We start from the raw sequence: 22,593 nt of genomic DNA on the forward strand, positions 1-22,593 counted from the left end.
TCAAACTTCAGCTTCTGACAGCTGCATGGGATATTATTATGATTTAGTTTTCTCGCCCAGCTTTTCAGCTAGATCAGGCTTTGAGTGCATTCAGTGCTGCTAAGTGGGATGACCATCACACTGGGAACCTCTCAGCTTTTGTCTGCCTTTTTATAATAAAAGGCTGGCTTCAAAAGATCAAAACCTGAAGGTTATTTACCTGCAACTGGATTTCTCTCTCTGAGCAGCCAGCAGCTCCCAGGTGGGCATGTGGGGATGCCACTCAAAAAGGAAACATTTGATTTCCAAGTAAAATTAGATTCCACATCCAATTCTCAGTAATGTGAGCGCCAAGACTTCCAGTAAAGACATTTTCTGTAGCAAAGGGTTTTAATGTCTCCCAGCAGATACAATCGGATTGCACTGCAGCATCCAACAATTATTCTTATAATATGTAATTTAATATGTAAACACTTGCTCAATAATTAAGTTACCATGGTAAGTTGTACTGTATCGATGGTCAATTATAAGATAAACTGATAAAAGGGAGGATGTGGCTGTGTTCTCTACAGTGCACACAAAACTCGATGTGCCTGCAACAGTCAGGTGAACACTTGGGAATTGTATATTTTGGTATTTTCTCCTGATATTCGTTCCCATGCAGTGTTTCCATGGGAGGTGGGCGCTCACTGGGAGATCAAGAATCACTCTTTTAAAAGGGGTTTCTTCTCTGGCGAGTGTCCTTTGCACCACCTCACCATGCAGTCGCTCGCCCAGCAGTTGTCACCTCCTGCTACCTCGGTTTCCCACCTCTCCTCCCGCTGACGGCTCCGCAGAGGCATCTCCTGTGTCTCATTTCTGCTCCACTTAGTCGGTGTGAGGGGCAACGTGATTCCATCCAAGATACGATAATACAGTCATTCATACTCCCAGAAGGTCTTTGTCACCTGAGAGCTACTCCGTAGGGAGTCATAACATGTGATTAAAGAAACCACTTAAAAACAGCTTAGGAAGCTGGATTAGGTACATGATCTCTTATTATGGCTGCTTTTAGCTGACAACCCAGTGAAAGAAGGGGGGTCTGGATTACGTGGGAAAACATCAGACCTGACGGGAGTGTTTTCTGACTGTTAGGCTTAGTGGTGTCATGTACGATTTTAATCAGATTTAAGTAGTGGCAAACATCACAGGCTTAATGGATTTCAGCTTTATTATTGGGGCTTTGCTTAGAAGCAATTTGGATTTTCAGCTGTGAGCCAGCAATGTAAGTGTATTCACGATGACATTAAGAGGGACTGGAAATCCAGGGACCAACCTTGAATTTAAATACCACATGCCTATCTATGTATGGGGACAGACATCTTTCCATCAGCCTCATGATCTCGATGTGTTTTTGAGCTCAGCCCGATGTTTTTTCCATGGAGATGATGTATTTGGCTCCATTTCATGTATTGATCCCAGCAACTGAGTAACTGAGCAAACAACTTTTTCCATTTCAAAGGCTTTGCTGCTCAAGATGAAGCAAGATGACAACATATTTTTGCAGTGATCTGGAGACTTTGTTTTCCACGCTTGGCTTCAACCTTGAATTTGTTTTACACATAATCTAAAATGGTACCTGTCCTCTGTTTTAGGGAGCATGGGTTGCTGTCCTTGACCTTCCCGTGATGAGGCTTTGTCTTGGCTGTGGTGGTTTGGGGTGATTTGTATAGAGGAAAAACAGTCACTGAGACACTGACACTCGCATTTCTGCAGAGCCATGGTACTGCCTCCAAATCCAGTCGTTTTGGGTGGCTTTTTTAACATTGTGGGAGAAGACGCCTTGCAAGACATCAGTATTGAAGATGGTTTTGTAAAACACGTTTGCCTTTTCTCAGAGGATTGGTAACAGGAAACAACCTTGTACGTCCATCACTCAAGGACTGACTATCTAGAGCTGTCAGGGACAGAAGTTACCATTTCATGACGGTGGTGGAGGTCTGTTCAGCTGGTCCGTGCTCCCAGTCCTGCATGAGCAGGAAGATGGGAAAAACGGAACATCGATGCTTTTCAAGTTCCTCTTAGGAGTAGCTTGTGGCAATGTTCTCCTTGTTAGTAAAGGAAACGTATGTGTTCCTGCTCCTCTGTGTTTTCCGTGCCACCTAAAATCACTGACCTAAGGTTTCAGCTTCTTACAGCTCTGAGCTGGATATTGATGTTTTCCCGTAGAAGGCCAAGGAGATGTCTGTAAGGTGTTATCTCAATCATCTACTAAATCCTGGCTTTCTGTCTGATGTAGCCATTCAAGCGCTAATTGCCTTTGATTAAGTCAATCATTTGCGGAGTGAGTGGGTTAATTGGGTATTGTGGAAGCAATCAATCTAATCAGCTGCTTGCATCCATAGCTGAGGCTCTACAATGCAGTAGGACAATAATTGTTTTATGAGCTCCTGGAAGGCAGCAGGGGCAGACTGGATGGCAACAGGAAACCCTTCTCTGCAAAATGGCCTTTAGGAAGGGTAATTTGCATGCCAAGTGCTCATTAGGAGAGAACTGATTGATTGAGTTGGGAAATTCTCTACTTAAAGAGGTGTGCTGAGAAAATGGTCTTGGTGTTGGTGTAGGGTGTGGGCACATGGCAGGTCTTGGGCTCCTTTGCCTGGCTGGGTGAGATGTGAGGAGGAGGTGTTGTCTTGGAGGGGGATGGAGTTGTCTTAAGGGAAGATGAAGGGACATCACTCTCACGCCTGTGAGAGCGTGACCTGGGACATGCCAGGCAGCCATCCTGACCTAAGGTGTGCCAAGAGTTTATCTGCCAGGTGTCCTTCTAGGGGCAGAAAGGTAATGGTTTTAAACTATAAGAGGGGAGATTCAGGCTAGACACGACGAAGAAATTGTTTACAGTGAGGGTGGTGAGAGCCTGGCCCAGGTTGGCCAGAGAGGTGGTGGATGAACCATCCCTAGACACATCCCAGGCCAGGCTGGACGGGGCTCTGAGCAACCTGAGCTGGTGAAAATGTCCCTGCTCATGGCAGGGGAGGCACTGGATGAGCTTGGAAGGTCCCTTCAATCCAAACTATTCTATGATTCAAAGAGGCTGGTTTGCAGGATCACTAAACGCGTTCTTGTTCGCTCCAGAGGAAAGGATGCCCATCTCATCAGCAAGCCTCCACGGTCCCCTCTGCCTCCTGCACATGTGGTTGCTGACATTTCCAATCCGCCTGTATCTGCACCGCTGAACATGTAACGAGCAGGAAGTGTATTTACCCAGAGACAACTGCGGAATTATTTTTCAGGGAAGTTGTAAGCTCCTCAGCACAGCTACAGACAGGGGGAGGAAAAAAAAAAAACGAGCAAGCTGCTGGTCCTGTGCAGTGGAGAAGGGGAGCAGTTGAACCCTTGACTACAAGCTCTAAATTGTTTGACCAACCTTGACACCACTTGCAGGTCCCTTGTGTATGGGAAGGGTGAGTTTGTCTTTGAACAGTGGTGTTTTCACTCCATGAGAAAATTTGGTATTCCTTTTTTTTATGATTTTTTTCTTGGAATGCAAATGCTTTAAAAATTCAGTTTGAACTCATTGCAATGTTTTGCTTTGATGGTGGTGGAATGCTGCAGGAAGAAATATTACATCTTACAGCAATCAAACCAAACAATTTACGCTGACACAGCCAAACAAAAGGTGTACAGTTCTTTTTGCAACACTATTCAAAGTCCAGTCCATAGGAAAACCTGCCTTCTCCATCCAGCCCTCTGACTATGGGCAGTGTGGTTTATTTCAGAAGAAATATCTTTCAGATTCTTTGTTTTAAAAGGAGGTTGTGACATTGGTGTCAATGGTGATGCAGGATGGCAGGGATTTGCCACTCGGCTGCTCCAAATAATTATGCAATTCCTTAACCTTGCAGAAAAAGCGGGCACATCGTCTCCAATAAGTACCTATTTACCGTTCTGGTTTAATTAACATCTTATAATGTTAATATGGCAGACTACTCAGATTCTGACAATCAGAGAAGTGGGAATATATACCCTACAATTTTAGCAGCAAAGTTGTACAGTTATGTTTAAATCTTCTCCAAAGCTCTAAATTGGGGTCAAAGCAATTTAACTGCTTAGAGGAAAGAAAATCTACTTCTCTAGGTGGAGCTGCCCTGCCCAAACTCTAGGAAAATGTAATTTTTCTTGGATTACTCACACAAGTAAATTTTTTCTCCTATTTCAGCCTCTCATGCTTTGTCTTGCAGTGAGACAAGAGGGCACGAAACAACAGAGTCATGCATTTGGGCTTGGATATAGTGTTGGCTCTGTTGCTATGCATGATTTTGGGTACGCTAACGTGTTTCTGCTAAAATCCTTGGACCAGGTCTGGCTTTACCACAGCACTAGAAGCGTCATGGAAACACGCAGTTCTGATGCCTCTTTCCAGGTGTAATTGCAAAATAAAGCGCCAAAGGAACTGAAGAGCAGATGTGGTTTAATTCCAAGTTTATAATGCTTTACATAGGATGACAAAAAACTAAGTCCATGCACTTTTTTTTTTTTTTTTTTCAAACCAGTGGGTCTGATTGTCCTCCTTGCAGGAGAATTTTTTCTTCTCTGAGAATAAAGGCTGAAACGGAAAGAGTAATTTTGGGTACTTCCTATAATCCACATTCTCAGAGACCAAAACCCCCATCTTTAACTGAGCACCATAACGGCTTTCTGAGGTGGGGAAGTAACAATATCCCTCCTCTTAAAAAAATGGGGAACTTGAACAAATTGCTGGCAGAAGTCAGATGGAAAGACGGTGTCTACGTCAGGTTGTCTTGGTAGAAAATCCTCTCCCTTGGTTCCTCTGTGGCCTCTTGGGCAGTGAGAAAGCTGGGCTGGACTACAGCACCCAGTGGGTCCTGCCAGTTTCTAGATGCTTGGCTTGGAGGAGCTTCGGACACCAGCTCAACGGAGCTGACACATGGCCACGAAATGCCATCTTTTTGGTAAACCAATGTGGTGACCCTGTTTTTATTTCCCCTGCAGAGTTTTAGCTGTGGTGAAGAAGTGAGTGTGGAAGTTCCTTATTTCACCTTGGAAACTACGTAATGGGTCAAAAATACCCGTTTGGTCCGTGTGATTTCAGGTTATATTGCGTGCCATTTGTTGGCTAACTTTGTCACAACTGCTTGGTGTTTTTTGTTTTGTTTTGTTTCTTTTTTTTTTTTTTAAATTTTGTTTTGTTTTGTTTTTTCAAGTGTCACAGGTTTGTGCCAGAACTGCCTACAAAAGCAAGCGATTGGTTTTTCTTCTTGGCAGGTGGCTGAAGTGGTGCAGAAAACTTGACAATGATGTTAGGTGATGTTAGCAACGCGAGAGTGATATTTCTAAAAGGCTCTCCAGCAGGTCTTCACCAGGTAGTCCTTCCTACAGTCATGGTTGGGTGCTGGTGATCAAGTGGGATGATGACAGGTGGCCACATCCCTTGTTCTTCACTTTAGGAGAGGAAGCAAACGTGTTGGTGACACGATGCTGCATCGTCCAACACCAGCCGTGAGCAAGTGTTGTTGGGCTAGTGGTCATTTAGCTTCAGCATAAGCAGAAGAGCCCTCATGGAGATCTGGATTTGACTAGATACCTCTAAATATGAAGCTGTTACTAAGGCAGTGCAGCCCACAGAGATGAGGAAGAGATGGTTTAGTTCTCCGACTCCAGTGCCCTCCAGTATGAGATCTGTTCCCTGTTCAGCCTCCTGCAGTTTTGTTTCTCAACACCTTCTCTAGCTGTTTTCACAGTCCTTTAGGTCAAGACATTGAGGACACGTCTTGCTGATGCACTGTTTGCCCGGGGAGCCTGGATGGGTTCATGTTGGGTTCATGGTGGTTTGCACTGATCGGTGCTGACAGGGGTGCAGGCAGCAGGTTTGGGCAGAGCAGAGGAACGGGTCCTGAGGACACGGCCCTGGAGGAAGGAAGGAAGAAAGAAAAAGAAAATAAGCAAGCAAAGGATTTATGAAAATCCATCCCAAACTACAGTGAATTTAGCAGCTGGTTTTGTTGGAGCAGGCAGGTGCTCTTTTGCTGAGGTGATCAGTCTGGGAAGAGCCGAGGTGTGAACTACGGAAAAGGATAACAGTGTTGCGTTGGGTTTTTTTGATTCTTCCTTGAAGCGGAATTTGGGTACTGTGTTCTGTCACAAAAGGTTGGAAAGAGAAGATCAAAACGGTGAAATGTCCCTATGTAAGAGCACAGGGGAAGCTGGTTTTCCAGCCTGGCTTTGACACTGGCTCACAGTCTTGTCCTGGGCAGCTCACCAGACCTCTCTGGGCTTCCCTCTCTTTGTATATAACCATTATGATGCTCGTCTGCCAGGAGTAAATGTTAGGTGGACTTTACAGATTTGCAATTATTCGAGATCCTATTTGGGGAAATGCAGAGTAATTTTATTTTTCAGCCCTTAAGTGTTAAGGAAAAAAATCACAAAAAATGTGTTGCGGAGGTGAACAAGTTTAATAAGGAATGCCTGCGGCACCCTTCACCATTCAAGATGAATGAATGGACGAGACCCACAACCAAGACTCGTGGAGCTGAGCTGCTCCGAGGTGGAGCCGCCGAGAGCTGAGCTCTGTGCCCAGCGCTCTGCTGAACCCAGCAAACCCCAGGTGGGATTTCTGCAGGAAAATATCACCTCTCCTTCCGCATCACCCTGTGTTTGTATTTGGAGATCCCTCTTTCCCCTCTCTCCCCTCCCTCCCCATTTGGCACCACCATCTTTTCCTCCAAAACAAGCTCTCTCCAGCCCCCCAGGAGATGTTGCTTTTCCCCGAACGTCAGGCATGGAGAGGCTCTGAACCTGTCTCTGCCATTTAGTGGGGTGAGTGGAAATGGCTTTTGAAGTACCTTTCTGTTGCTCCAACTAGCTTGGTGTTAAAAATCGGCACCCTTTGGGAGCCCGTCCTTGGTTTCTAAAAAGCACATTTGGAGAGCAGGCTGCTCAACGTTTTGCCATTCAAGAGAGCAATCAGCAATCGCCAGCCGTCAGAGCCCTGGCAGCGTCTCTGGCTCACGTTAAGCAAATCTTGCATTTCGTAAATGTATCAGCCAAGCATCACCTCCTGCCTGTCTGTCTCCTGTCAGAGAGACATTATTCCTATTCAACTCCGTCGTGTTCAGCTCGCTATAGGGTATGAAGCGATAGGAGCCTGGCAGGTAGCAGCATCCGACTCTGAATCAGCCAGAGCTTCAGTCCCCTGGCAATTAATTCCTACCACAGTGGTGATACAAGCGCATCAGCCTGGACCTTCCCATGCCACTGTCAGATGTGGATGCCCTTGGCTGGGTTTCGGTGGCTTTCTTGGCTGCTTTGCCTTGTTCAGGCTTCAGATAATCCTGCTTCTTGTGGGTTCTTCTCTTTCTGACACTACAAGTGCCCTCCAATGGGTTAGCTGTGTCTTTTTGCTAGGAAAAGTACCGTGCAAGCCCACAGCTGGGATAGGATTGAATTGATGGACTGGATTAGCTTGGTCTGCTCGTGGCTTTGGGGAAATCTCTCCCAAGGTGGGTGGGTGGACCAGGGAAAGAGCTTCAGGCTTGTCATTCCCCTGATGTATCTGGTATCGGTCCTCTGGGTTACTGGGCTGGTGTACATGGATACAGGTGCCAGTGCACATGGGTGATGATGCTTCACGAGGGGTGGAGAGGGCTCAGAGGTTGCAGGATTGGGCAGACAGTGGTGTGGCATCACCGGCTGGCTGTGGCCGTGGGATAACCGAGCGTTTGGGCTGTCCCAGCTGCATCTCTGGGCAGTGACATGGACTCGGTTGCTGCTGGGTCTGCCTGGCCCTGGGAACGGTGGGTTCGTGGGAGCGCAGGCAGCGGGGGCTGCTGGATGTCATGGGGGGGACCTGCACGCTCGGCTTGTGCCAGCTCTGTCCTGCAAGTGAGCTGCAAATAACACACGGGGGATCGTTCCAGGCTCTGAAATGAAAACACCCGTGCTGGTTCCTGGCTAGCAGCGCACGCCCATTCGGTGAAGCCCAGCGTTTTAAAATCAAGCCCTGCTGCAACTCATGCTCCATATAGAATAAAGAAACAAAAGAAAGGCTGCTGACAGCTTTTAAATATTTCCACTGCTTCCGTCTGCATCCAGTTATCAGCCCATTTGCAGTCCCGTGTACCAGCCGTCGGATGCGTTGGTCGGATTTATGATGCTCTGGTTGGCGTTCCGCATTTCAGCAGCACTTTGCCATTGCACTCATTCATGGCAGGTGTCGATGGCTTTGCCTGGTGTTCAGTAAAGTCTCTTTGAGGACCTGGAGAAAGTATTTGGTGTAGGATTTTGTAAGTCCAGATAGAAGTATGTGTGTGTATATGTGCATTTTTTTCTTGCCTTAGGTTTTTATGTCATGGAAATGCTTTTATATCACTTATACCTGTAGAGTCAGTGTTGAGGAGCTGGTTAAGGGATTTTTCTGCATCTTTTCATCTGTGTTTAAATCAATCCTTTATCAGCATAGACAAGTGAAAAAGCAGATTGAATGAGGAATGTCTGCACACCACTGGTTTGTAGCAGGCAGGTAAGGAAGAGGCTTTTAATATGCCACTGGGCATATTACAAAAAAAACAAGTTTATCTCCTTATTTGGAAGTTATTATAAAACATACAATTTTTAATTTTAAAATCCTAGCTCCTGTGAGCCAATAACAAAAATCGAAATGGATGAAACTAAGAGAGAAAGGGAACGCTCTTTCAGTGGTACTTTTGTATAGTTATAACTTAACTGAATGGGAGATGACTGTCAAACTGCTCTGTTAATATTCACAAAACTTGTCTTGGACAGTTCTTGGGGTTTCTTTGTTTTGAAGCCTTTAAAATAAGGGCATCAATTAAACTTATTGCAAGATAAGTTGAGCATTTTGGCTGCTGCAGGAGGTGCTGGCAGCAACCAGCTCTAATTGCTTTTCCGGTTTGAGGAATTAAGATTTTTAGATTCTCTTTTTTTTTTCTTTCTTTCTTTCTCTCTTTCTCGTTCTTTTGAGCTTCAGATAAAGCACGTGTATTTTGAATAGCTTTTTCACCCCACCCCGAACAGCAAATCTGCCCGTGGGGCTGATATCCAGGGAGAGAGAAGAGGCCGGGGTGGCTGGACAGGCTGGAGGGACCCAGAGGGCAGAGGATGCTGAGTCTGACTCAGTGGCTTTCTGAACCAAAGTGCTCGGAAGTCAGTGGGAAGAACTGGAAGCGTTTTACGCCTTTTCCATGTGGAAAAAAAAAAAAAAAAGTATTTGTGGGTTATTCTGATACAGCCATCCACCCTGAGCCACTTTCCCTGCATGCACACACCCCGGGTTTCATTTTTTAGCGGCATCAGCAGAGGAGGGCAGGTCTCATCTGCCTTTCCCTTGCTCCAAAAGTGCTACTTAGGTATGTCGAGCAGCATTGTTGGCGCCGGCAGCTGCGGCAGGGACACAGCCCGGCTCCTCCGGTCCTCGGCTGCATCACAGCGTGGGGTGCACGGCACAGCCCCCCTTGGCCTGTCACATCGCGGTGTCAGAGCGGGGACATCTGAAACACGAGCTGTTGGAAAAGCGCAAGAGCGGAGCGAGAAGGGCAGATCTGAGGGAGAAAGCCTGTTTCGTTCATGTCTTGAGCAATCCGGCCACATATGTTGTCTGCTTGGTTTTGAAGTCAAAGCTCTTCTCTCTTTCTTTTACCCCATCTCTTTGAAGTCCAAGCTCTTCTCCTTTTTCTTTACTCATCTCTATTTTTAAAATACAGCGTTTTATCTCTGCTTCTCAGCAATTGCTTTCTGCTGCAGGGTACCGAGAAGGATTTCTGTGGAAGAGAGGACGCGACAATGGGCAATTCTTAAGCCGAAAATTCGTATTATCGGAGAGGGAAGGCGCACTGAAGTACTTCAACAAAAATGACGTGAGTACCTGGGGTTGGTGTATGCAGGTGAGGGATCACAGCTGTAAGAGCATCTTTGAACAGGTAATCCCTAGGCCACCATTTTATTTATACAGTTTTCATAAGCACTGAGTCCCCAGTCGCTCTAGGACAAGGATGCCAGATACAGCTCACCACTCTCTTTAGTAGGATTTGCTCTTGGTCCACCACCACAGTCATGGTCAGACACCCCAACTGGCCATTTTACACATTCCTGCTCTGTTGCCCTTTCAAGCGGATAAGGCTTTTCTTAAACCACCAACAAAAGAGTTTCTCTCAGCTCTGCCTCTGCATCACCCAGCTGACATGGGTTTTGTATCTGTGGCTGACTTGTGATGAGACATCACCACCTCGCAGTGGTCACGGGGGTCTGAAACCTCCTTGGCATGGCATGGCAAGCAATCCAGGAGAAAAGCTCCCTGGTTTTCTGTTCCAGCATCAGGCAGTGTGGAAGCATTTGTCTTTTTCCCCAGAGCACATTTCATTTATTGTAAGTGAGAAATGGAGCTATTTCCATGAAAATTGCATTTGTGATGAATGGATAGATGCTCTACTGTTCTGCACCATGCAATGGAGGAAGCCAAGGTGTTTTCTCAGACCTTTTGAGTCTCCCCTGAGCATCGCGGCTCAGAGCAGCACAAACCGAGCCACCAGCCAGTTTTCTCAAGTAGTTGATGCAATCGTGGTATCATGATGAGCCACGCTGTGCAGAGGAGGGGAACGTCCATCCACACTTCTCCATGCCCAGCGACCGACTTTGATAGCACCGTCTTCTCCTCCAGCATGCTGTGTTATGGTGCAACTGCATCTCGTGGACAGGAGACAGCCAGTCATTACCGAGGGAGAAGTGAAAGTCCCAGCCACCCCCATTCAGTGGCTATTGACTGCTCCGGTAGTTTAAAGCTGCTTTGCTTTGCCGTTGACCGTAGCCGTGATGGGAACAGCACTGTCTAGACACGTCCTCTCGGCTGGGATTTCCCCGTCCTGGTCAATCGCAGCGGCTGGGTGTCCACGGCAAGTCCCCAAGTTCCCATAGCGGTGTTGGCATCTCCACCAGCTCTGGGACTTCCACATGGTGCTGGGGATCATGGCGCCGCTGCATGACCTTCTGCTGGCCCTTGGCTGTGCCCTAAAACTGGTGTTACCAAGGGCCTAATCTTTATTTTTTCGGATGTTCTATTCATGCTTGCTTGTTCACGTCTCCGTGCAGTCCTGAAAGGGTGGAAAACTTCTAGAGGTATTTTGCAGGAAGACAAACTGCGCTACGACGTTCAAGTGGCCTGCCACAGTGGGTGCAGGTGGGATTGGTGCCTGGATGGGCCTGATCCAGGCTCACCGTTGCGCTAACCCACCCAAGAGATGGCTTGTAAGGTATATATTTGTCCCTCTGGAAAGAAAGTTCCCGGTTTGGAAGACACGGGGAGGAGCAGAGTCAGAAGCCAATGGCTCATGTGAGAGGATGGGACGGGTGGGGACATGGGCATGGTGCCCCCTGCCAGCCTAGCACCCAGGTCTGAAGGTGGCAAGGGGGATAATCCTCCATCTTCTTGGGCAAGGATGAACTGTCTGTGGGCGCTTGAGATGCAGAAAGCATCCTGGCCTGTTAGTTAGCAGCCTGCTTTTTTTTTTTGGTCTGGCTGAATGGTTTTCTTTCTTTGCTAGTGTTCACCTGGTGTACACGCTGGTCACTTATCCTTAGGTAAAGAAGCTGGAGGAGATCTAGGGGTCAGGAGACAGTTGAACAGAGGCTGAGGCAGGAGGCATGGTGAAGGTGCTTGTCTTTATAGCACAGTATCCTACCATGAGACTTGGCCTGTGCATCTTGCTTCTGGGCTGAAACCTTTCTCCCCTTGAACTCTGCTAAATTTTGCAGAACAGAGCATTTTCCCAGGCTGGCAGAAAGCACTCATTGATGGCTGAACAAAGTCTCTGATATCTCTCATCACCGGGCAGTTTTGTGGGCTGGGAGTCTGTGGTTTGTTTGGGGCTTTTTTAGCTAATGGCCTTGATCAGGAGTTTTTTTCTGACCAAGTGAACTTCTTTCTGGTTTGAAAGCCAATTCTCAGGTGTTTGCTCACTCAGCTGTGTTTTCCAGGCAAAAGAACCCAAAGCAATTATGAAGATCGAACATCTAAATGCGACTTTCCAGCCTGCAAAAATTGGGAACCCACACGGACTGCAGATCACTTACTTGAAGGACAATAGCACAAGGAACATCTTTGTCTATCATGAGGATGGCAAGGTGAGAGGGCGGAGGTAACAAGAAGGGTCGGGTCCTGGTCTTGGGGGCTGATGCTGCTCGGAGCCAGCCTGTGGCACACCAGGTTCTACCTGAGCTGGGAGCTGTTGGGGGGTGTGGAAGGGGTGGGGGTACAGGATGCACAACCAGCTTCAGAAGGACATAACAAACACGCTCAAGCTTGAAGGTTGCAAACTGTGTCTTCTAAATACCAAGATGCAGATGTAAGGAATTGCTGTTCCTCTGGTTGCAACTAGGCGTAGGAGCAAAGGCATTTTTAAGGAAGGTTCCTCCTCGGGGGAGGAGGTGGGGCAAATGGAGCAATTAAAGGTGAGGGGACTGGATCTAAGGGCTTGCAAAAGAGCAGCAAACTGGATTGTAGAAGTGAGGAACTGTTTGTTTCTCTGCCTGTCTTGTACCTTATAAAATGCAAATCTGCGTGTTTGTATTGAAATAAATCCCCTTGCTTTGATGCACTCATGCCTCTGAAGGGAGGTGTGAAGAGGAGGGATTGTGGGTCTGGGGTGTTTGTTTGCACAAGGACAGAAGGACAGAGGGGTCAGGACAGTGAGGGGGGTCCCAGCCCTCCTGGGGGCTGCCAGAGGGGTCCCAGCCTGTAAGGGGCGGCAACGGTCACCACGCTGCCCCGGAGGTCTTGTCTCCATGGACTGATGTCCATGCAGAGAGCAGACCTGGGCGAGTCTGCAGTGGATGCCACCTCACAACCTTATTTTCATCTCTTTCTTCCCTCCCCAAAATATTTGGGGCTCCCCATAAAATATCAGCGGCTCCGGAGTGGCCACAAAATCAGAGCCCACAACTGTCATGTTCACGTCGCATCTACTTTTCTCTGGTCATCATGGTGCCTTCAGCCTTTGATGTTACACCCTGCTAGTACCCTGCCTGTCAGAGAGGCTTTCTGGGGTGATCCCTCATGAACCAGCGCGGCGGGGATTTGCAGGATTGTCTCGCCGCACAGCCCGTTCCCAGCTGTTCACCCAGGCACGGCGAGCCAGGCAGCCCTGCGAGGGATAGGGAGTCTGTGCTCATAGCGGTAGCTCCTCTCCAGACTGTATAGGCCACTAATGCCACTAAAAACCAAGATATGCTTCGCTCGTGGATGAACAAAGCTGATCTTGCTTCTGCTGCTGCTCAGGCTCTGGTTGTGGCAGAGCCGCATGATGCCCGTCATGTTTGCAGGGCGAATGTGGCTCCTGTGCAGTGCAGGCACTCCTGGCTGGAGGCAATTAGTGTGTCAGGTTGTGTTAATTAGTGGTATCGCCTGGTTTTGTACGTGCACAGAAATGTGCATGTAATATGCATGCACACACATGCATATAGGCATATAATAGATTGATGCGTGCTTTTGTCTGTGCTGCTGTATACAGATAGATATAGGAAGTCTCTCTCCCCTCCCCGTGTATATGTTTGTCTATAAAAAGAAAGCAATGATGACCACTTAAAACTAGGCAGGTCTTCCCACTCAGCAGGAAGCAGCACAGGATGGTCGTGCCTTCTGCTTGCTGCACACCCAGTGATTTATTAGCCGGGCTTTTCAGCCCTGTGCTCCAGCCCAGCCTGCCCAGCCCCTCGCACCCCGCAGCACCGCGGGGTCTTGCTCTCCCCATTTGCAGGTCCTGGGGAGCTGCTCCGGCACGGCTGCTCCTGAATTTCTCCTCCATCCGCTCTGCCTGGTGGGATATGTAAGTCCTGTGGCACAGAGTGGGCACCGCTTGCAACCAAGTGCTGCTTTAGCACAGCAAAGTATCGCTGTGTCGCTTTCAGGTACCTCCCTGGCCACAATTTAAACTGAAATAAGAGGAAGAAGCTCTTTCCTGTGAAAGCTGCATCCCACTGTCGTGCCTGTGTCTGTGGTTTGCTGGGCTTTGGTGTCCCGCACAGCCCAGCTGTGAGGAGTGGAGTCAGGGTTTTACTGTTACTTGGTTTTGGGGTTTAAAATTCCGAGCTTTCTGCTGGGGGCTCATGGAAGGAGCAGCCCCGCAGGTCTCGTGCGGCTGCTCCTGTGTTTGTGTCTGTGGTTTGGCAGGACGCGCTCTGGTGCCGTCTGATAGCACCCAGGTTGAATTTATTTCATCTTCCCTGACACTGGTCTGCCCCGAGGGCCACAAGGAGGTGACAGCCCCTGGTTTTGTCTCCTGCCCTTTGGGACCAGACACAGCCCCAGGACTCACCTGTGGTCCCCCAGGGCCCTTCGCTTCTCCCCCAGCTACTCCCCCAGCAGCCCCAGGGTGTCTCCTTGTCCCCCAGAGTTGCTGACTCTCCCCAGTCGGAAGCACTAGAACCTTATTTAGGCTTCTGCCTCATATTTCTGAGGTTTGATCCCTCCCCACCAAATCGCATCACCAATCTGGCCTCCCACCAGGACAGGATTCGGGGGGGGTTCCGCTGAGGAGCTCAGCAGTAATCCAGAGCATCGCATGCTGCTCTGTGCTTGGCTCTTCTGCTGCAACGCCCCAGAAGAAAGTGGGCTCGCCTCTTGGGTGGGATAATCCCACGTGTACTTATTCAGCCTCTAAAATGGGTGGGAGAGCCCTGCCACCCTGGTGACATTTGCTGGAGTAAAGCACCCAAAGGGATAAAAGACGGGTGGATGAAGCGTGTCACCATGCTGCCACCCCAGAGCTTCGTGGGGTGGGACATCACCTTGCGACTTGTTTGGAGATGTAGTTTTTGCGTGACTTCAGCCTGGTGGCTTCGTCAGCTCCTCGGTGTGTCCTGACGGCAAACGAGAGACTGAAACCAGCCCCAGCACCCTGCTCGAAATGGGAACGTCTGGGTGCTGTTGTGCTGTGGTTGTCTAATAACTGTGGGCACCTGGAGGGGCAGGGCAAGGTGTGTGTTGGGCTGTGACCATTTTAAAGGATGTTCTTGTGGTCAGTTGTTAGCATGTACCCACCACCAGCTGGGGTGAAGATGAAGCACCCGTTGGGGCTCAAGGCTGATGCGTGGGGTGACTGCTCAGGGGCGTGCAGCCCCTGGGGACACTTGAACCCGTGCTTCTTGCCAGGGCCACCCCTCCTGTGGGCACAAGGCTGGAGCCAGCCTTTACCTGTCCCCAAATCTCCACCTGGGCGTGGGAGGTGAGGAAACTGCACAAGTGGGTTTCCCAGCGCTCCGAGCAGGGCTGAAGCTCCCTCTGCAGGGCTTCTCCTGGAGCTCAGCAAGCTGCATTGCTGCTGCCGTCCCTTGGTGTCCCCATCGCCGTGGGGATGCTCCGAGCTGGGCTCGGTCTCTAGGAAGGACCATCCTTTAGGGGGAAAACCCAAGATCTTTGGATTAGAAAAAAAGCCCTTCCCCGGCGCTTCTCCTTTCCTGAGCCACACCGGGAGCTTTCAGGATGGGATCATCAGTCAGCAGCAGGAGTTGTAGCAGAGGGGCTCGTTCCTTGAGCCCCAGGGATGAAGGAACAGGAGGTACAGTGAGGAGAAGTTGTGTTTTTGTCTGAGCTTGTCAGTCTGAGACTGCCACAGCGATGTGGGTGGCTCTGGTGCAGGATGGAGACTGGAGGGACACCAAGGTGACATGTCCAGGCGAGTCTGTGGTGGCACCGCAGGGGACAGGAGGAAGCTGGGAGCCTGGCAAAGCCACTTGCAAAGGTGCAGGCAGTAATTAATTTTCTCTGCTTGCTCCGAGACATAAATCAGCGAAGGGAATCTCTGCTACCGAGCTAATGAGACGACACCTTCCCATCTGAAAGCACTGAGAAGTTTAATGTTGTTTTAATACGTCAGATGCAATTTCCTTACTCTATCTGTGGTATTGTTCATAATTAAACACACAGAAAATTTTTAACGACTGAGCCTTTTGGCTTTGCATAGGCAGGTACAGGTTTGTACAAAGAAAGGCAGTGCTGCCCCTTCCTCCAGTGATGCTTGGTCAATACTCCGAGAAGCAATTGACAGCTGGAAGTCAATGAGGGTTTCAGCCTCTGCTTTTCTGCAGGGTGGAACCCTGTCTTGCATCATGATCGAGGAGAACACCAACATATATATACAGCCATCGAGTGGGCGACTGTTTGAAATATCAACGTTTTAATATTACAGTTTATTTTTCGTTACCTCCAGCCTGGTTTGGTGATCATTAACTACAGGAGCCAGTTCCTCTCACTGATCCTCTTTGTGCTGCTATCTGGGCTCCGCTTAGCTGCTTAGGGTAGGAAAGTGATAAGTAAGTAGGTCAGAGTTTTCCAAAACATTGTTTGTCTATGTCCTATTATGTGGTTGGTTTTGGTTTTTTTTTCCCTTCAACTTGAAGTAGATTAACAAGCCTAAGAAAAAATTTGAACTTTCAGAGGATGGGTATTTGCCGCATTAGACCATTTTTGTGATACCTCAAATTCGACTCCTTAAAACAGATCTCAAAATTTACATGAGCTTTTTTTTTTTTCCCCCAATCATTTTTAAAGCACAAAAAAAGTTTAAATCTTACTGAAGGCCAACTTCTACTCTGATGTGGTCTTCCCTGCACTACAGCAGCCTTACCTGAGAGGCTGACGGTATTTATTTTAGGATCGAGCCTGGCTCATTGAACCTGTCCCTGATGTGTGAAGCTCCGTGTGTGTTACTGACAGCCGGATGGTTCAGCATCCGTCTCCCCGCAGCTCAGCATCCCAGGGCGGGCAACTGTTCCGTCTCCCTTCCAAAATGCCTGTCCTTTGGCCATACCTTCAAACCGCAAGGCAGTTTTCTGAGAGCTGTCTGTCACTTAAAATTAATGTGGTGTTTCTCAGTGAAACCTTCAAAAAGGGACCAGGGCAGCACATGCTCCGTGGGTCTCACCAGAGGCAAATTAATAGGTGAGGTTATAAACAAAGGAGTTACAAACCAACTGGGGGGAAAAAAAACCAAACCTCCAGAAAAGCAGAGAGAATTTCTGCCAAGGAAAGAGAGAAGAGCCAGAGCATCTGGGAATTGATCTGGGGCTTCAGTATCTCTGTGCTTGTCCCTAGAGGCTTTGTGGATATGACTGGAGTACAAATACAAAGAGATATTTGGCCAGTCTTTTAGCAAAAGATGGAAGCATGTTGCTAAGCCAGGGTGCTGGTTGGGCTGCCTCAGCACCCAGCATGAGCTGGGCAGAGTTTATGGGGTTGAGCTCAACACTGAGCTCAGTATCACAAATTCCGATTTGATACTGATTTTGCCAGTTAACTCCTGCAGAAGCCCCTCGGTGCTCATGGGGGCTACAGAGCTCCGTGCACGTCTTGCAGCCCAGGACAGCGGCTGGATGTTCCCCATCCTTCACCCATTTTCTGCTCTCTTTTATGTCTGTATTTTATTCTTTTTTCAGTACTGCTGCTAAACTGCGTTCTGTCACTTGAGACAAAGTGATGGGAGAGATGAAACACAGCAGAATCATGTTATTTTATGTGCAGACTATGTTAGTCACTATGCTTTTCTTTCTTGTTATTAGGAAATAGTGGATTGGTTCAACGCCATCCGGGCAGCACGTTTTCATTACTTACAAGTGGCATTCCCTGGAGCCAGCGATGTTGATGTAAGTTTTCCTGCAGGTTTTGTGTTGGTTTGGGTTTTTTTTTTTTCCCCTCTCTTGCTCATTTTTAGCATCTTGTTGCCAAGCTGGAAGGCTTGGAGAGTGCTCCATCCCTCAGAGCGTTTTACAATTACTGGTCTGAAATTATTGTGGTGGGCTGCAGAGCCCACGTGCAGCATCTGTTACCAACATCCAGCCTTGGAAACCGTGTCCATGTGCACGCGCACGTGTTCACGCTCAAAATGCGAGTCCTGCGTATGAGTAACTCCAGCTCTGTCGAGTGTACAGAAGCCATAAGTGTCTTTCTCAAAGATTGTTGCTATAATATTAAAAGCTGAAACAAAGGCTGGAAGGTAGAAAAGATGAAGGTAAAAGAGTGTCAGTGCTGTATCCAAGGCGCTGGGATGAGTTCTTGTGTGCAGGTCAGTGCAGCCTGTCTTATAAATCTCTGCCTTGTATTTTCCGGGCGCTGGGACTGCTAATTGCATTTTCTTTTGCTAATATAATACTAGAGGCTGTATTAGTGCAATCTGACTGTAAGTACCTCGTATTGCAATTGCCATGTAACGTCACTGGCTCTGGACTTGTTGTTGTTGGTTGCTTTATTACCTCCTTGACTTTGTAGATTTTGCTATTTAATTGCATTACCTGCCTTCTATTAATGACCTGGGAGGGATCCGGTGTTGGTCTGGGGCTGCAGGGTGGCTCTGTCTGCGGCTGCCCATGCACCCCACGGACCCCCCGGAGCCAAAACCTTCCCGTCGGTCCCCGGCACCACCATCGGCTGCCCCAGATCATCCTGATCCCTGGGGAGAGCAAGGGGAGGAGAAAGAGGAACGGTCCCATGGCTGGTGATCCCTGGCACAAGGGACTTCAGACCATTTTCTGATAAGAAGTTAAACTGGGCAAATGCAAAAAGCCATAAGAAGAACCTCTTTAGCCGGCTATAGTAGAATCATAGAACGTCCTGAGTTGGAAGGGACCCACAAGGATCATCAGAGTTGCTGTGCAGTGTATACTTTCCTTAATAATTTCTTCCCCCTCTCCATATCCTCTACTTTTGCTGAAGCTGGTTGGCACATCTGAATTGAACTGCCCAAAAAAACCCCACAGACCTCAACAGAGTTGCCCTTTGTCCAGCAGTTGGTGGGAGTGTTCATATGCTTCACCCCCTGGCAGTGTCAACGGGAGATAAGCTATTTATATTTTTACTTGTCATCCCCTTCTCATCAATTACTCTGGGGGAAAACAGAGAAGTGTAACGTTTAGTGAGGTTGGATTTATGAGCAGAACCTCTTGGAGCGTTCCACTTGGAGACAACTCTGCAGAGGTCGTCTTATGTATGTGAGGGAGCTCAGTCCTGGGTGTTGCCATCGTTTGCATCTAATTTATGGTTGCTTTTCCCTGCCAGAGTGATGAGTGTTAAAGGTGTTAAATTTAAACAGGAGCCAGGTTAAATGCATTAGGCAGGTAGAAATTGTTCACACCAGCCTGAGGATGCCCAGGCTGCCGCTGAGGCTCCCGGGGAGCGAGGCTCTCCAAAGGATGCTTCGGGGACCCATCCCCAGGGTGGAGGAACCTCTCTGAGCTGAAGGTGATGAGCTCTTTACTTAGTGAAGTGTCCTCAGCCCTGTCCCTGCAGCCAAACGCTGCAGCGATGAACGCTACAGAGTCCTTTGCTGCCCACGATGAACTGTCCAAGATGATGATGCTCCTGGATGCTGTGAAGCAGCTGCGTGATTCTTTGGGCTGCTGTATTTTGGAGTGGTTTTGCCCTACAAGCACACGTCTGCTTGGCCAGGGCTGCTGTTGGGCAGAGTTGGGTGTTGCGGGGTTTGGCAAGCGGAGCCATTCGTCACCTGTTGAAATGGAAGACAGGGGCAGGGGGGGCTGTGGCCAGGCTCATCAGCCCCATTTTTGGTGAGACTTGTCATCTTTCAAGAGGCTTTTAGAGGCATCTGCAAAGATCTCGCAGCTACTGCCTTGTGTTCACTAAGCAGTGTTAAAAATATCCCTGGGGCTGGTAGCTGCTGTCAGCAGTATCTGCAGGAGGGGGGAGCGCTCAGGCAGGCTGTGTTTATGGGGTTTTACAGGCAAATTGTACTTCAGGGCTTGTGTGAGGAGCTCACGCTGTGTCTGGTGGGGGAGAGGCATCCCCAGAGCTGACCGGTGGAGTGGGATTTGGCCTGGGGGCTTCTGTGGAGGCTGGTGGCTTTGCTGCCCAAGCGCTCAGAGATGCTTCGTGTTCCTGCACCTGCCTCTACTGAGCATTTTGGGAGAGCGGGGCCACAGCAATCAGCCGGAGCCGTGGAGTCGGCTCGGGACCAGGGTGAGCTTGGGGTGGGTTTTCCTTCCAGGGAACCCCCAGCCCTGCCCCGTGTACCCAGGGACCCCCCAGCTCCCTCCATCTGATTGTTGGTCTCTCCTTTCTCTCCTCTTCGGTTGCTCTAGCTGGTGCCAAAGCTTTCTAGAAACTACCTGAAGGAAGGGTACATGGAGAAAACGGGGCCAAAGGTAGGGTTTAAAACATTTCTGCAATCCCTCTAAACGTGAGTCTTGCTCTGTACGGGGCTGAGAAGGGTCCGCTCGTGGGACAAACCCACCCTTGCTGCAGAAGCAAAGCCTTAACACTGAACGCATTGATGCACTTTCCCCACCTGGAAGCAAACGTTAAAAAATCCAGAAGCACTTCACAGACGAACCACATCCCCTCTCACTGTCCGTTCCTGCAATGCCACCTGGTAGAGCTGGCCCAGAGCCTGGCTGTGGTGGCTCGTGGTGGCCCAGAAGCCACCTTGTCCCCAGCTCCCTCAGCCCATTGGGCTCCTCTGAGTGTGCTGATATTCCTGGATCATGCCCAGTGAGCAAGAGCTGCGCTGTTTTGGTGTGTAACTGGCATTTTTTTGACTCTTCAGCAAACAGAGGGGTTCAAGAAACGATGGTTCACCATGGATGACCGACGGCTCATGTATTTCAAAGATCCCCTGGTAAGATGAAGGTGCCTGGGCTGTTGGGGATTATTTGCAATGATGAATAAGAGAATAAGAAGCAGTGGAGCTCAGGCTGTTGGGAGAGCCAAGAACACACTGAGCCATCACTGGTAGGTGACCTGCCTGGTGTCCAGTGTGCAGAAGCCCCATGCACAGGTATTCACCAAAAATGCTTCGGAAATGCTATGCCCCAACTGCAGATTTTTCTGCAGCTGAATTTTCGGTCCCTGGTGTTGGTCATGTATCGTGAGTGCCCCTGGGAGGAGCTGGAGTGAGGTTTTGTGGGGTGGCCGGTGCTTTGGGTGTTTGGCTGCTGCACGTTGCTGGTGGATGGGACAGGGTGAGCGGTGTCCTTGCTGCCCTTCACCATCACAACTCCCTCACTGCCTCACTGTCTCCTAGGATGCCTTTGCTAGAGGGGAAGTTTTTATTGGGAGCAAGGAAAACAGCTACAAGGTCCTGGAAGGGCTCCCGCCATCCACACAGGGAAACCACTGGCAGCACGGGATAACCATTGTCACCCCGGATCGGAAATTTCTCTTCGCCTGCGAGACGAAGGATGACCAGCTGGAGTGGATTACGACTTTTCAGAAAGTTATAAGCCGGCCGATGCTGCCTCAGGAATACGCAGGTGTGTTTGCTGGCAGGGGCTGGAGGCTGGGATGGACGGAGGGGACTTGGGGGTGCAGCAGCATTGCTCCCTCCTGCGCGCTGTGACCAAGGCAGCCGTTCCCGGTGCGGGGAGGATGCAAAGTCTGAACAAGCAGAGAGGGGCTCACACTGGGAGGAGGAGGATGGTATCCTTCCCTCTTCACCACCTCTGGTGTGATGTCCATGCTGCTGTAAGGATGATCGGTCACCCGCTTCTAAAGATAATTGGACCCAAGGAGCATCGGCAAGACAAGGACCATGTGTGGGCTTGCATAGGGCTGTTGCACCTGCCAGCGCTTGTCCTGGTTTTAATTTTATTTTCTCTTTTTTTTTTTTTTTTTTTCTTTCAGTGGAAGCCCATTTCAAACATAAACCTTAGCTGGGACTAGCTGGGCAGACCTGAGGAATGAGCTTCTGTTTACAACACAACGTGGTTTTATTTGACATGTTTAAAATAATGAATAATAATAATAACAGTAACAATAATAATACAATACTTCCCTTTCCCCTCATCATTCACTTGATCATGTTGGAAACCAAGAGGGTGGCAGTGAAACATTGGAGGAGATGCTGATCCAAGCTGAAATTTGGCTCTGTGGGATGCGCTGCTGGGACGGGTGATCCCTGTGACCCCCATCACCCCACACCCGCTGGAAGGGATGTCCCACCCGGCTTCGATGGGATGGCGAAGACTGTTGGTGGCACATCTCGGGGGGAGATGGGGCTTTTCCCTACAGGCCGGTCCCTGGGAGATGGAGCTGAGTGTCCGCGCACCCTCAGCTCTCCACTGGCCCTTTCCCTGGGGTCTACAGGTCCCTGAGCGGTGACATTCTCGTGGGACGCGACACACCAACCTGGAAACACCCGAAATGGTGACGTGCGAAACGGCTGAGCCTCCCAGCGGCATCAGGGTAATGGATAAGGACTTCACCTGGGAGCAGAGGTGATGCTGCACCGGGGCTTGGGGCAAACGGGGTTTAGGAATAGACAAAATAGCCTCATCAGCCTCGTTAATCACCTAATGAAGGGCACAGAGGAGGGGTGCCCTGTGCAGGTGGAGCTGTGTTGTCCCCCACCCCTGTGGCCCTGCAAGGGAAAGAGGCCACGGAGCCATGACAGATGTCGGGGCAGCAAAGTTTTGGGGTCAGGGCTGTGCCCCCATCCCCACCCCCCTGCTCCCGCACTCCCCAGGTCCCTGTTCACGGGGTTTCACCCTATTTCAGGAGCCCAGTGTGGGTTGCGGGGGTTGAGCTTTAGGTGCAGTTTTGCCATCCCAGCCCACCCCGGGCAGGCGCGTCCCTCCGGCCGATGGCACGTTGCTTCT

General features: G+C 49.3%; 1 protein-coding gene across 1 annotated transcript in view; it reads left to right on the plus strand.

The window, feature by feature from the left end:
• ADAP1 (ArfGAP with dual PH domains 1) overlaps window positions 1–22,469 on the plus strand; it is a 59,874-nt gene extending 37,405 nt beyond the window's left edge. The window contains exons 5-11 of the mRNA XM_065644723.1: window positions 9,745–9,857; window positions 11,971–12,117; window positions 17,548–17,631; window positions 20,080–20,142; window positions 20,544–20,615; window positions 21,021–21,249; window positions 21,620–22,469. Of these exons, the coding sequence (XP_065500795.1) occupies window positions 9,745–9,857; window positions 11,971–12,117; window positions 17,548–17,631; window positions 20,080–20,142; window positions 20,544–20,615; window positions 21,021–21,249; window positions 21,620–21,648 (737 nt within the window). The 3' untranslated portion in view covers window positions 21,649–22,469. The remainder of the gene's footprint in view (window positions 1–9,744; window positions 9,858–11,970; window positions 12,118–17,547; window positions 17,632–20,079; window positions 20,143–20,543; window positions 20,616–21,020; window positions 21,250–21,619) is intronic.
• The last annotated feature ends 124 nt before the right edge of the window (window positions 22,470–22,593 follow it).

This window comes from Caloenas nicobarica, chromosome 14 (assembly GCF_036013445.1).
Source record: "Caloenas nicobarica isolate bCalNic1 chromosome 14, bCalNic1.hap1, whole genome shotgun sequence".
Classification (NCBI taxonomy): domain Eukaryota; kingdom Metazoa; phylum Chordata; class Aves; order Columbiformes; family Columbidae; genus Caloenas; species Caloenas nicobarica.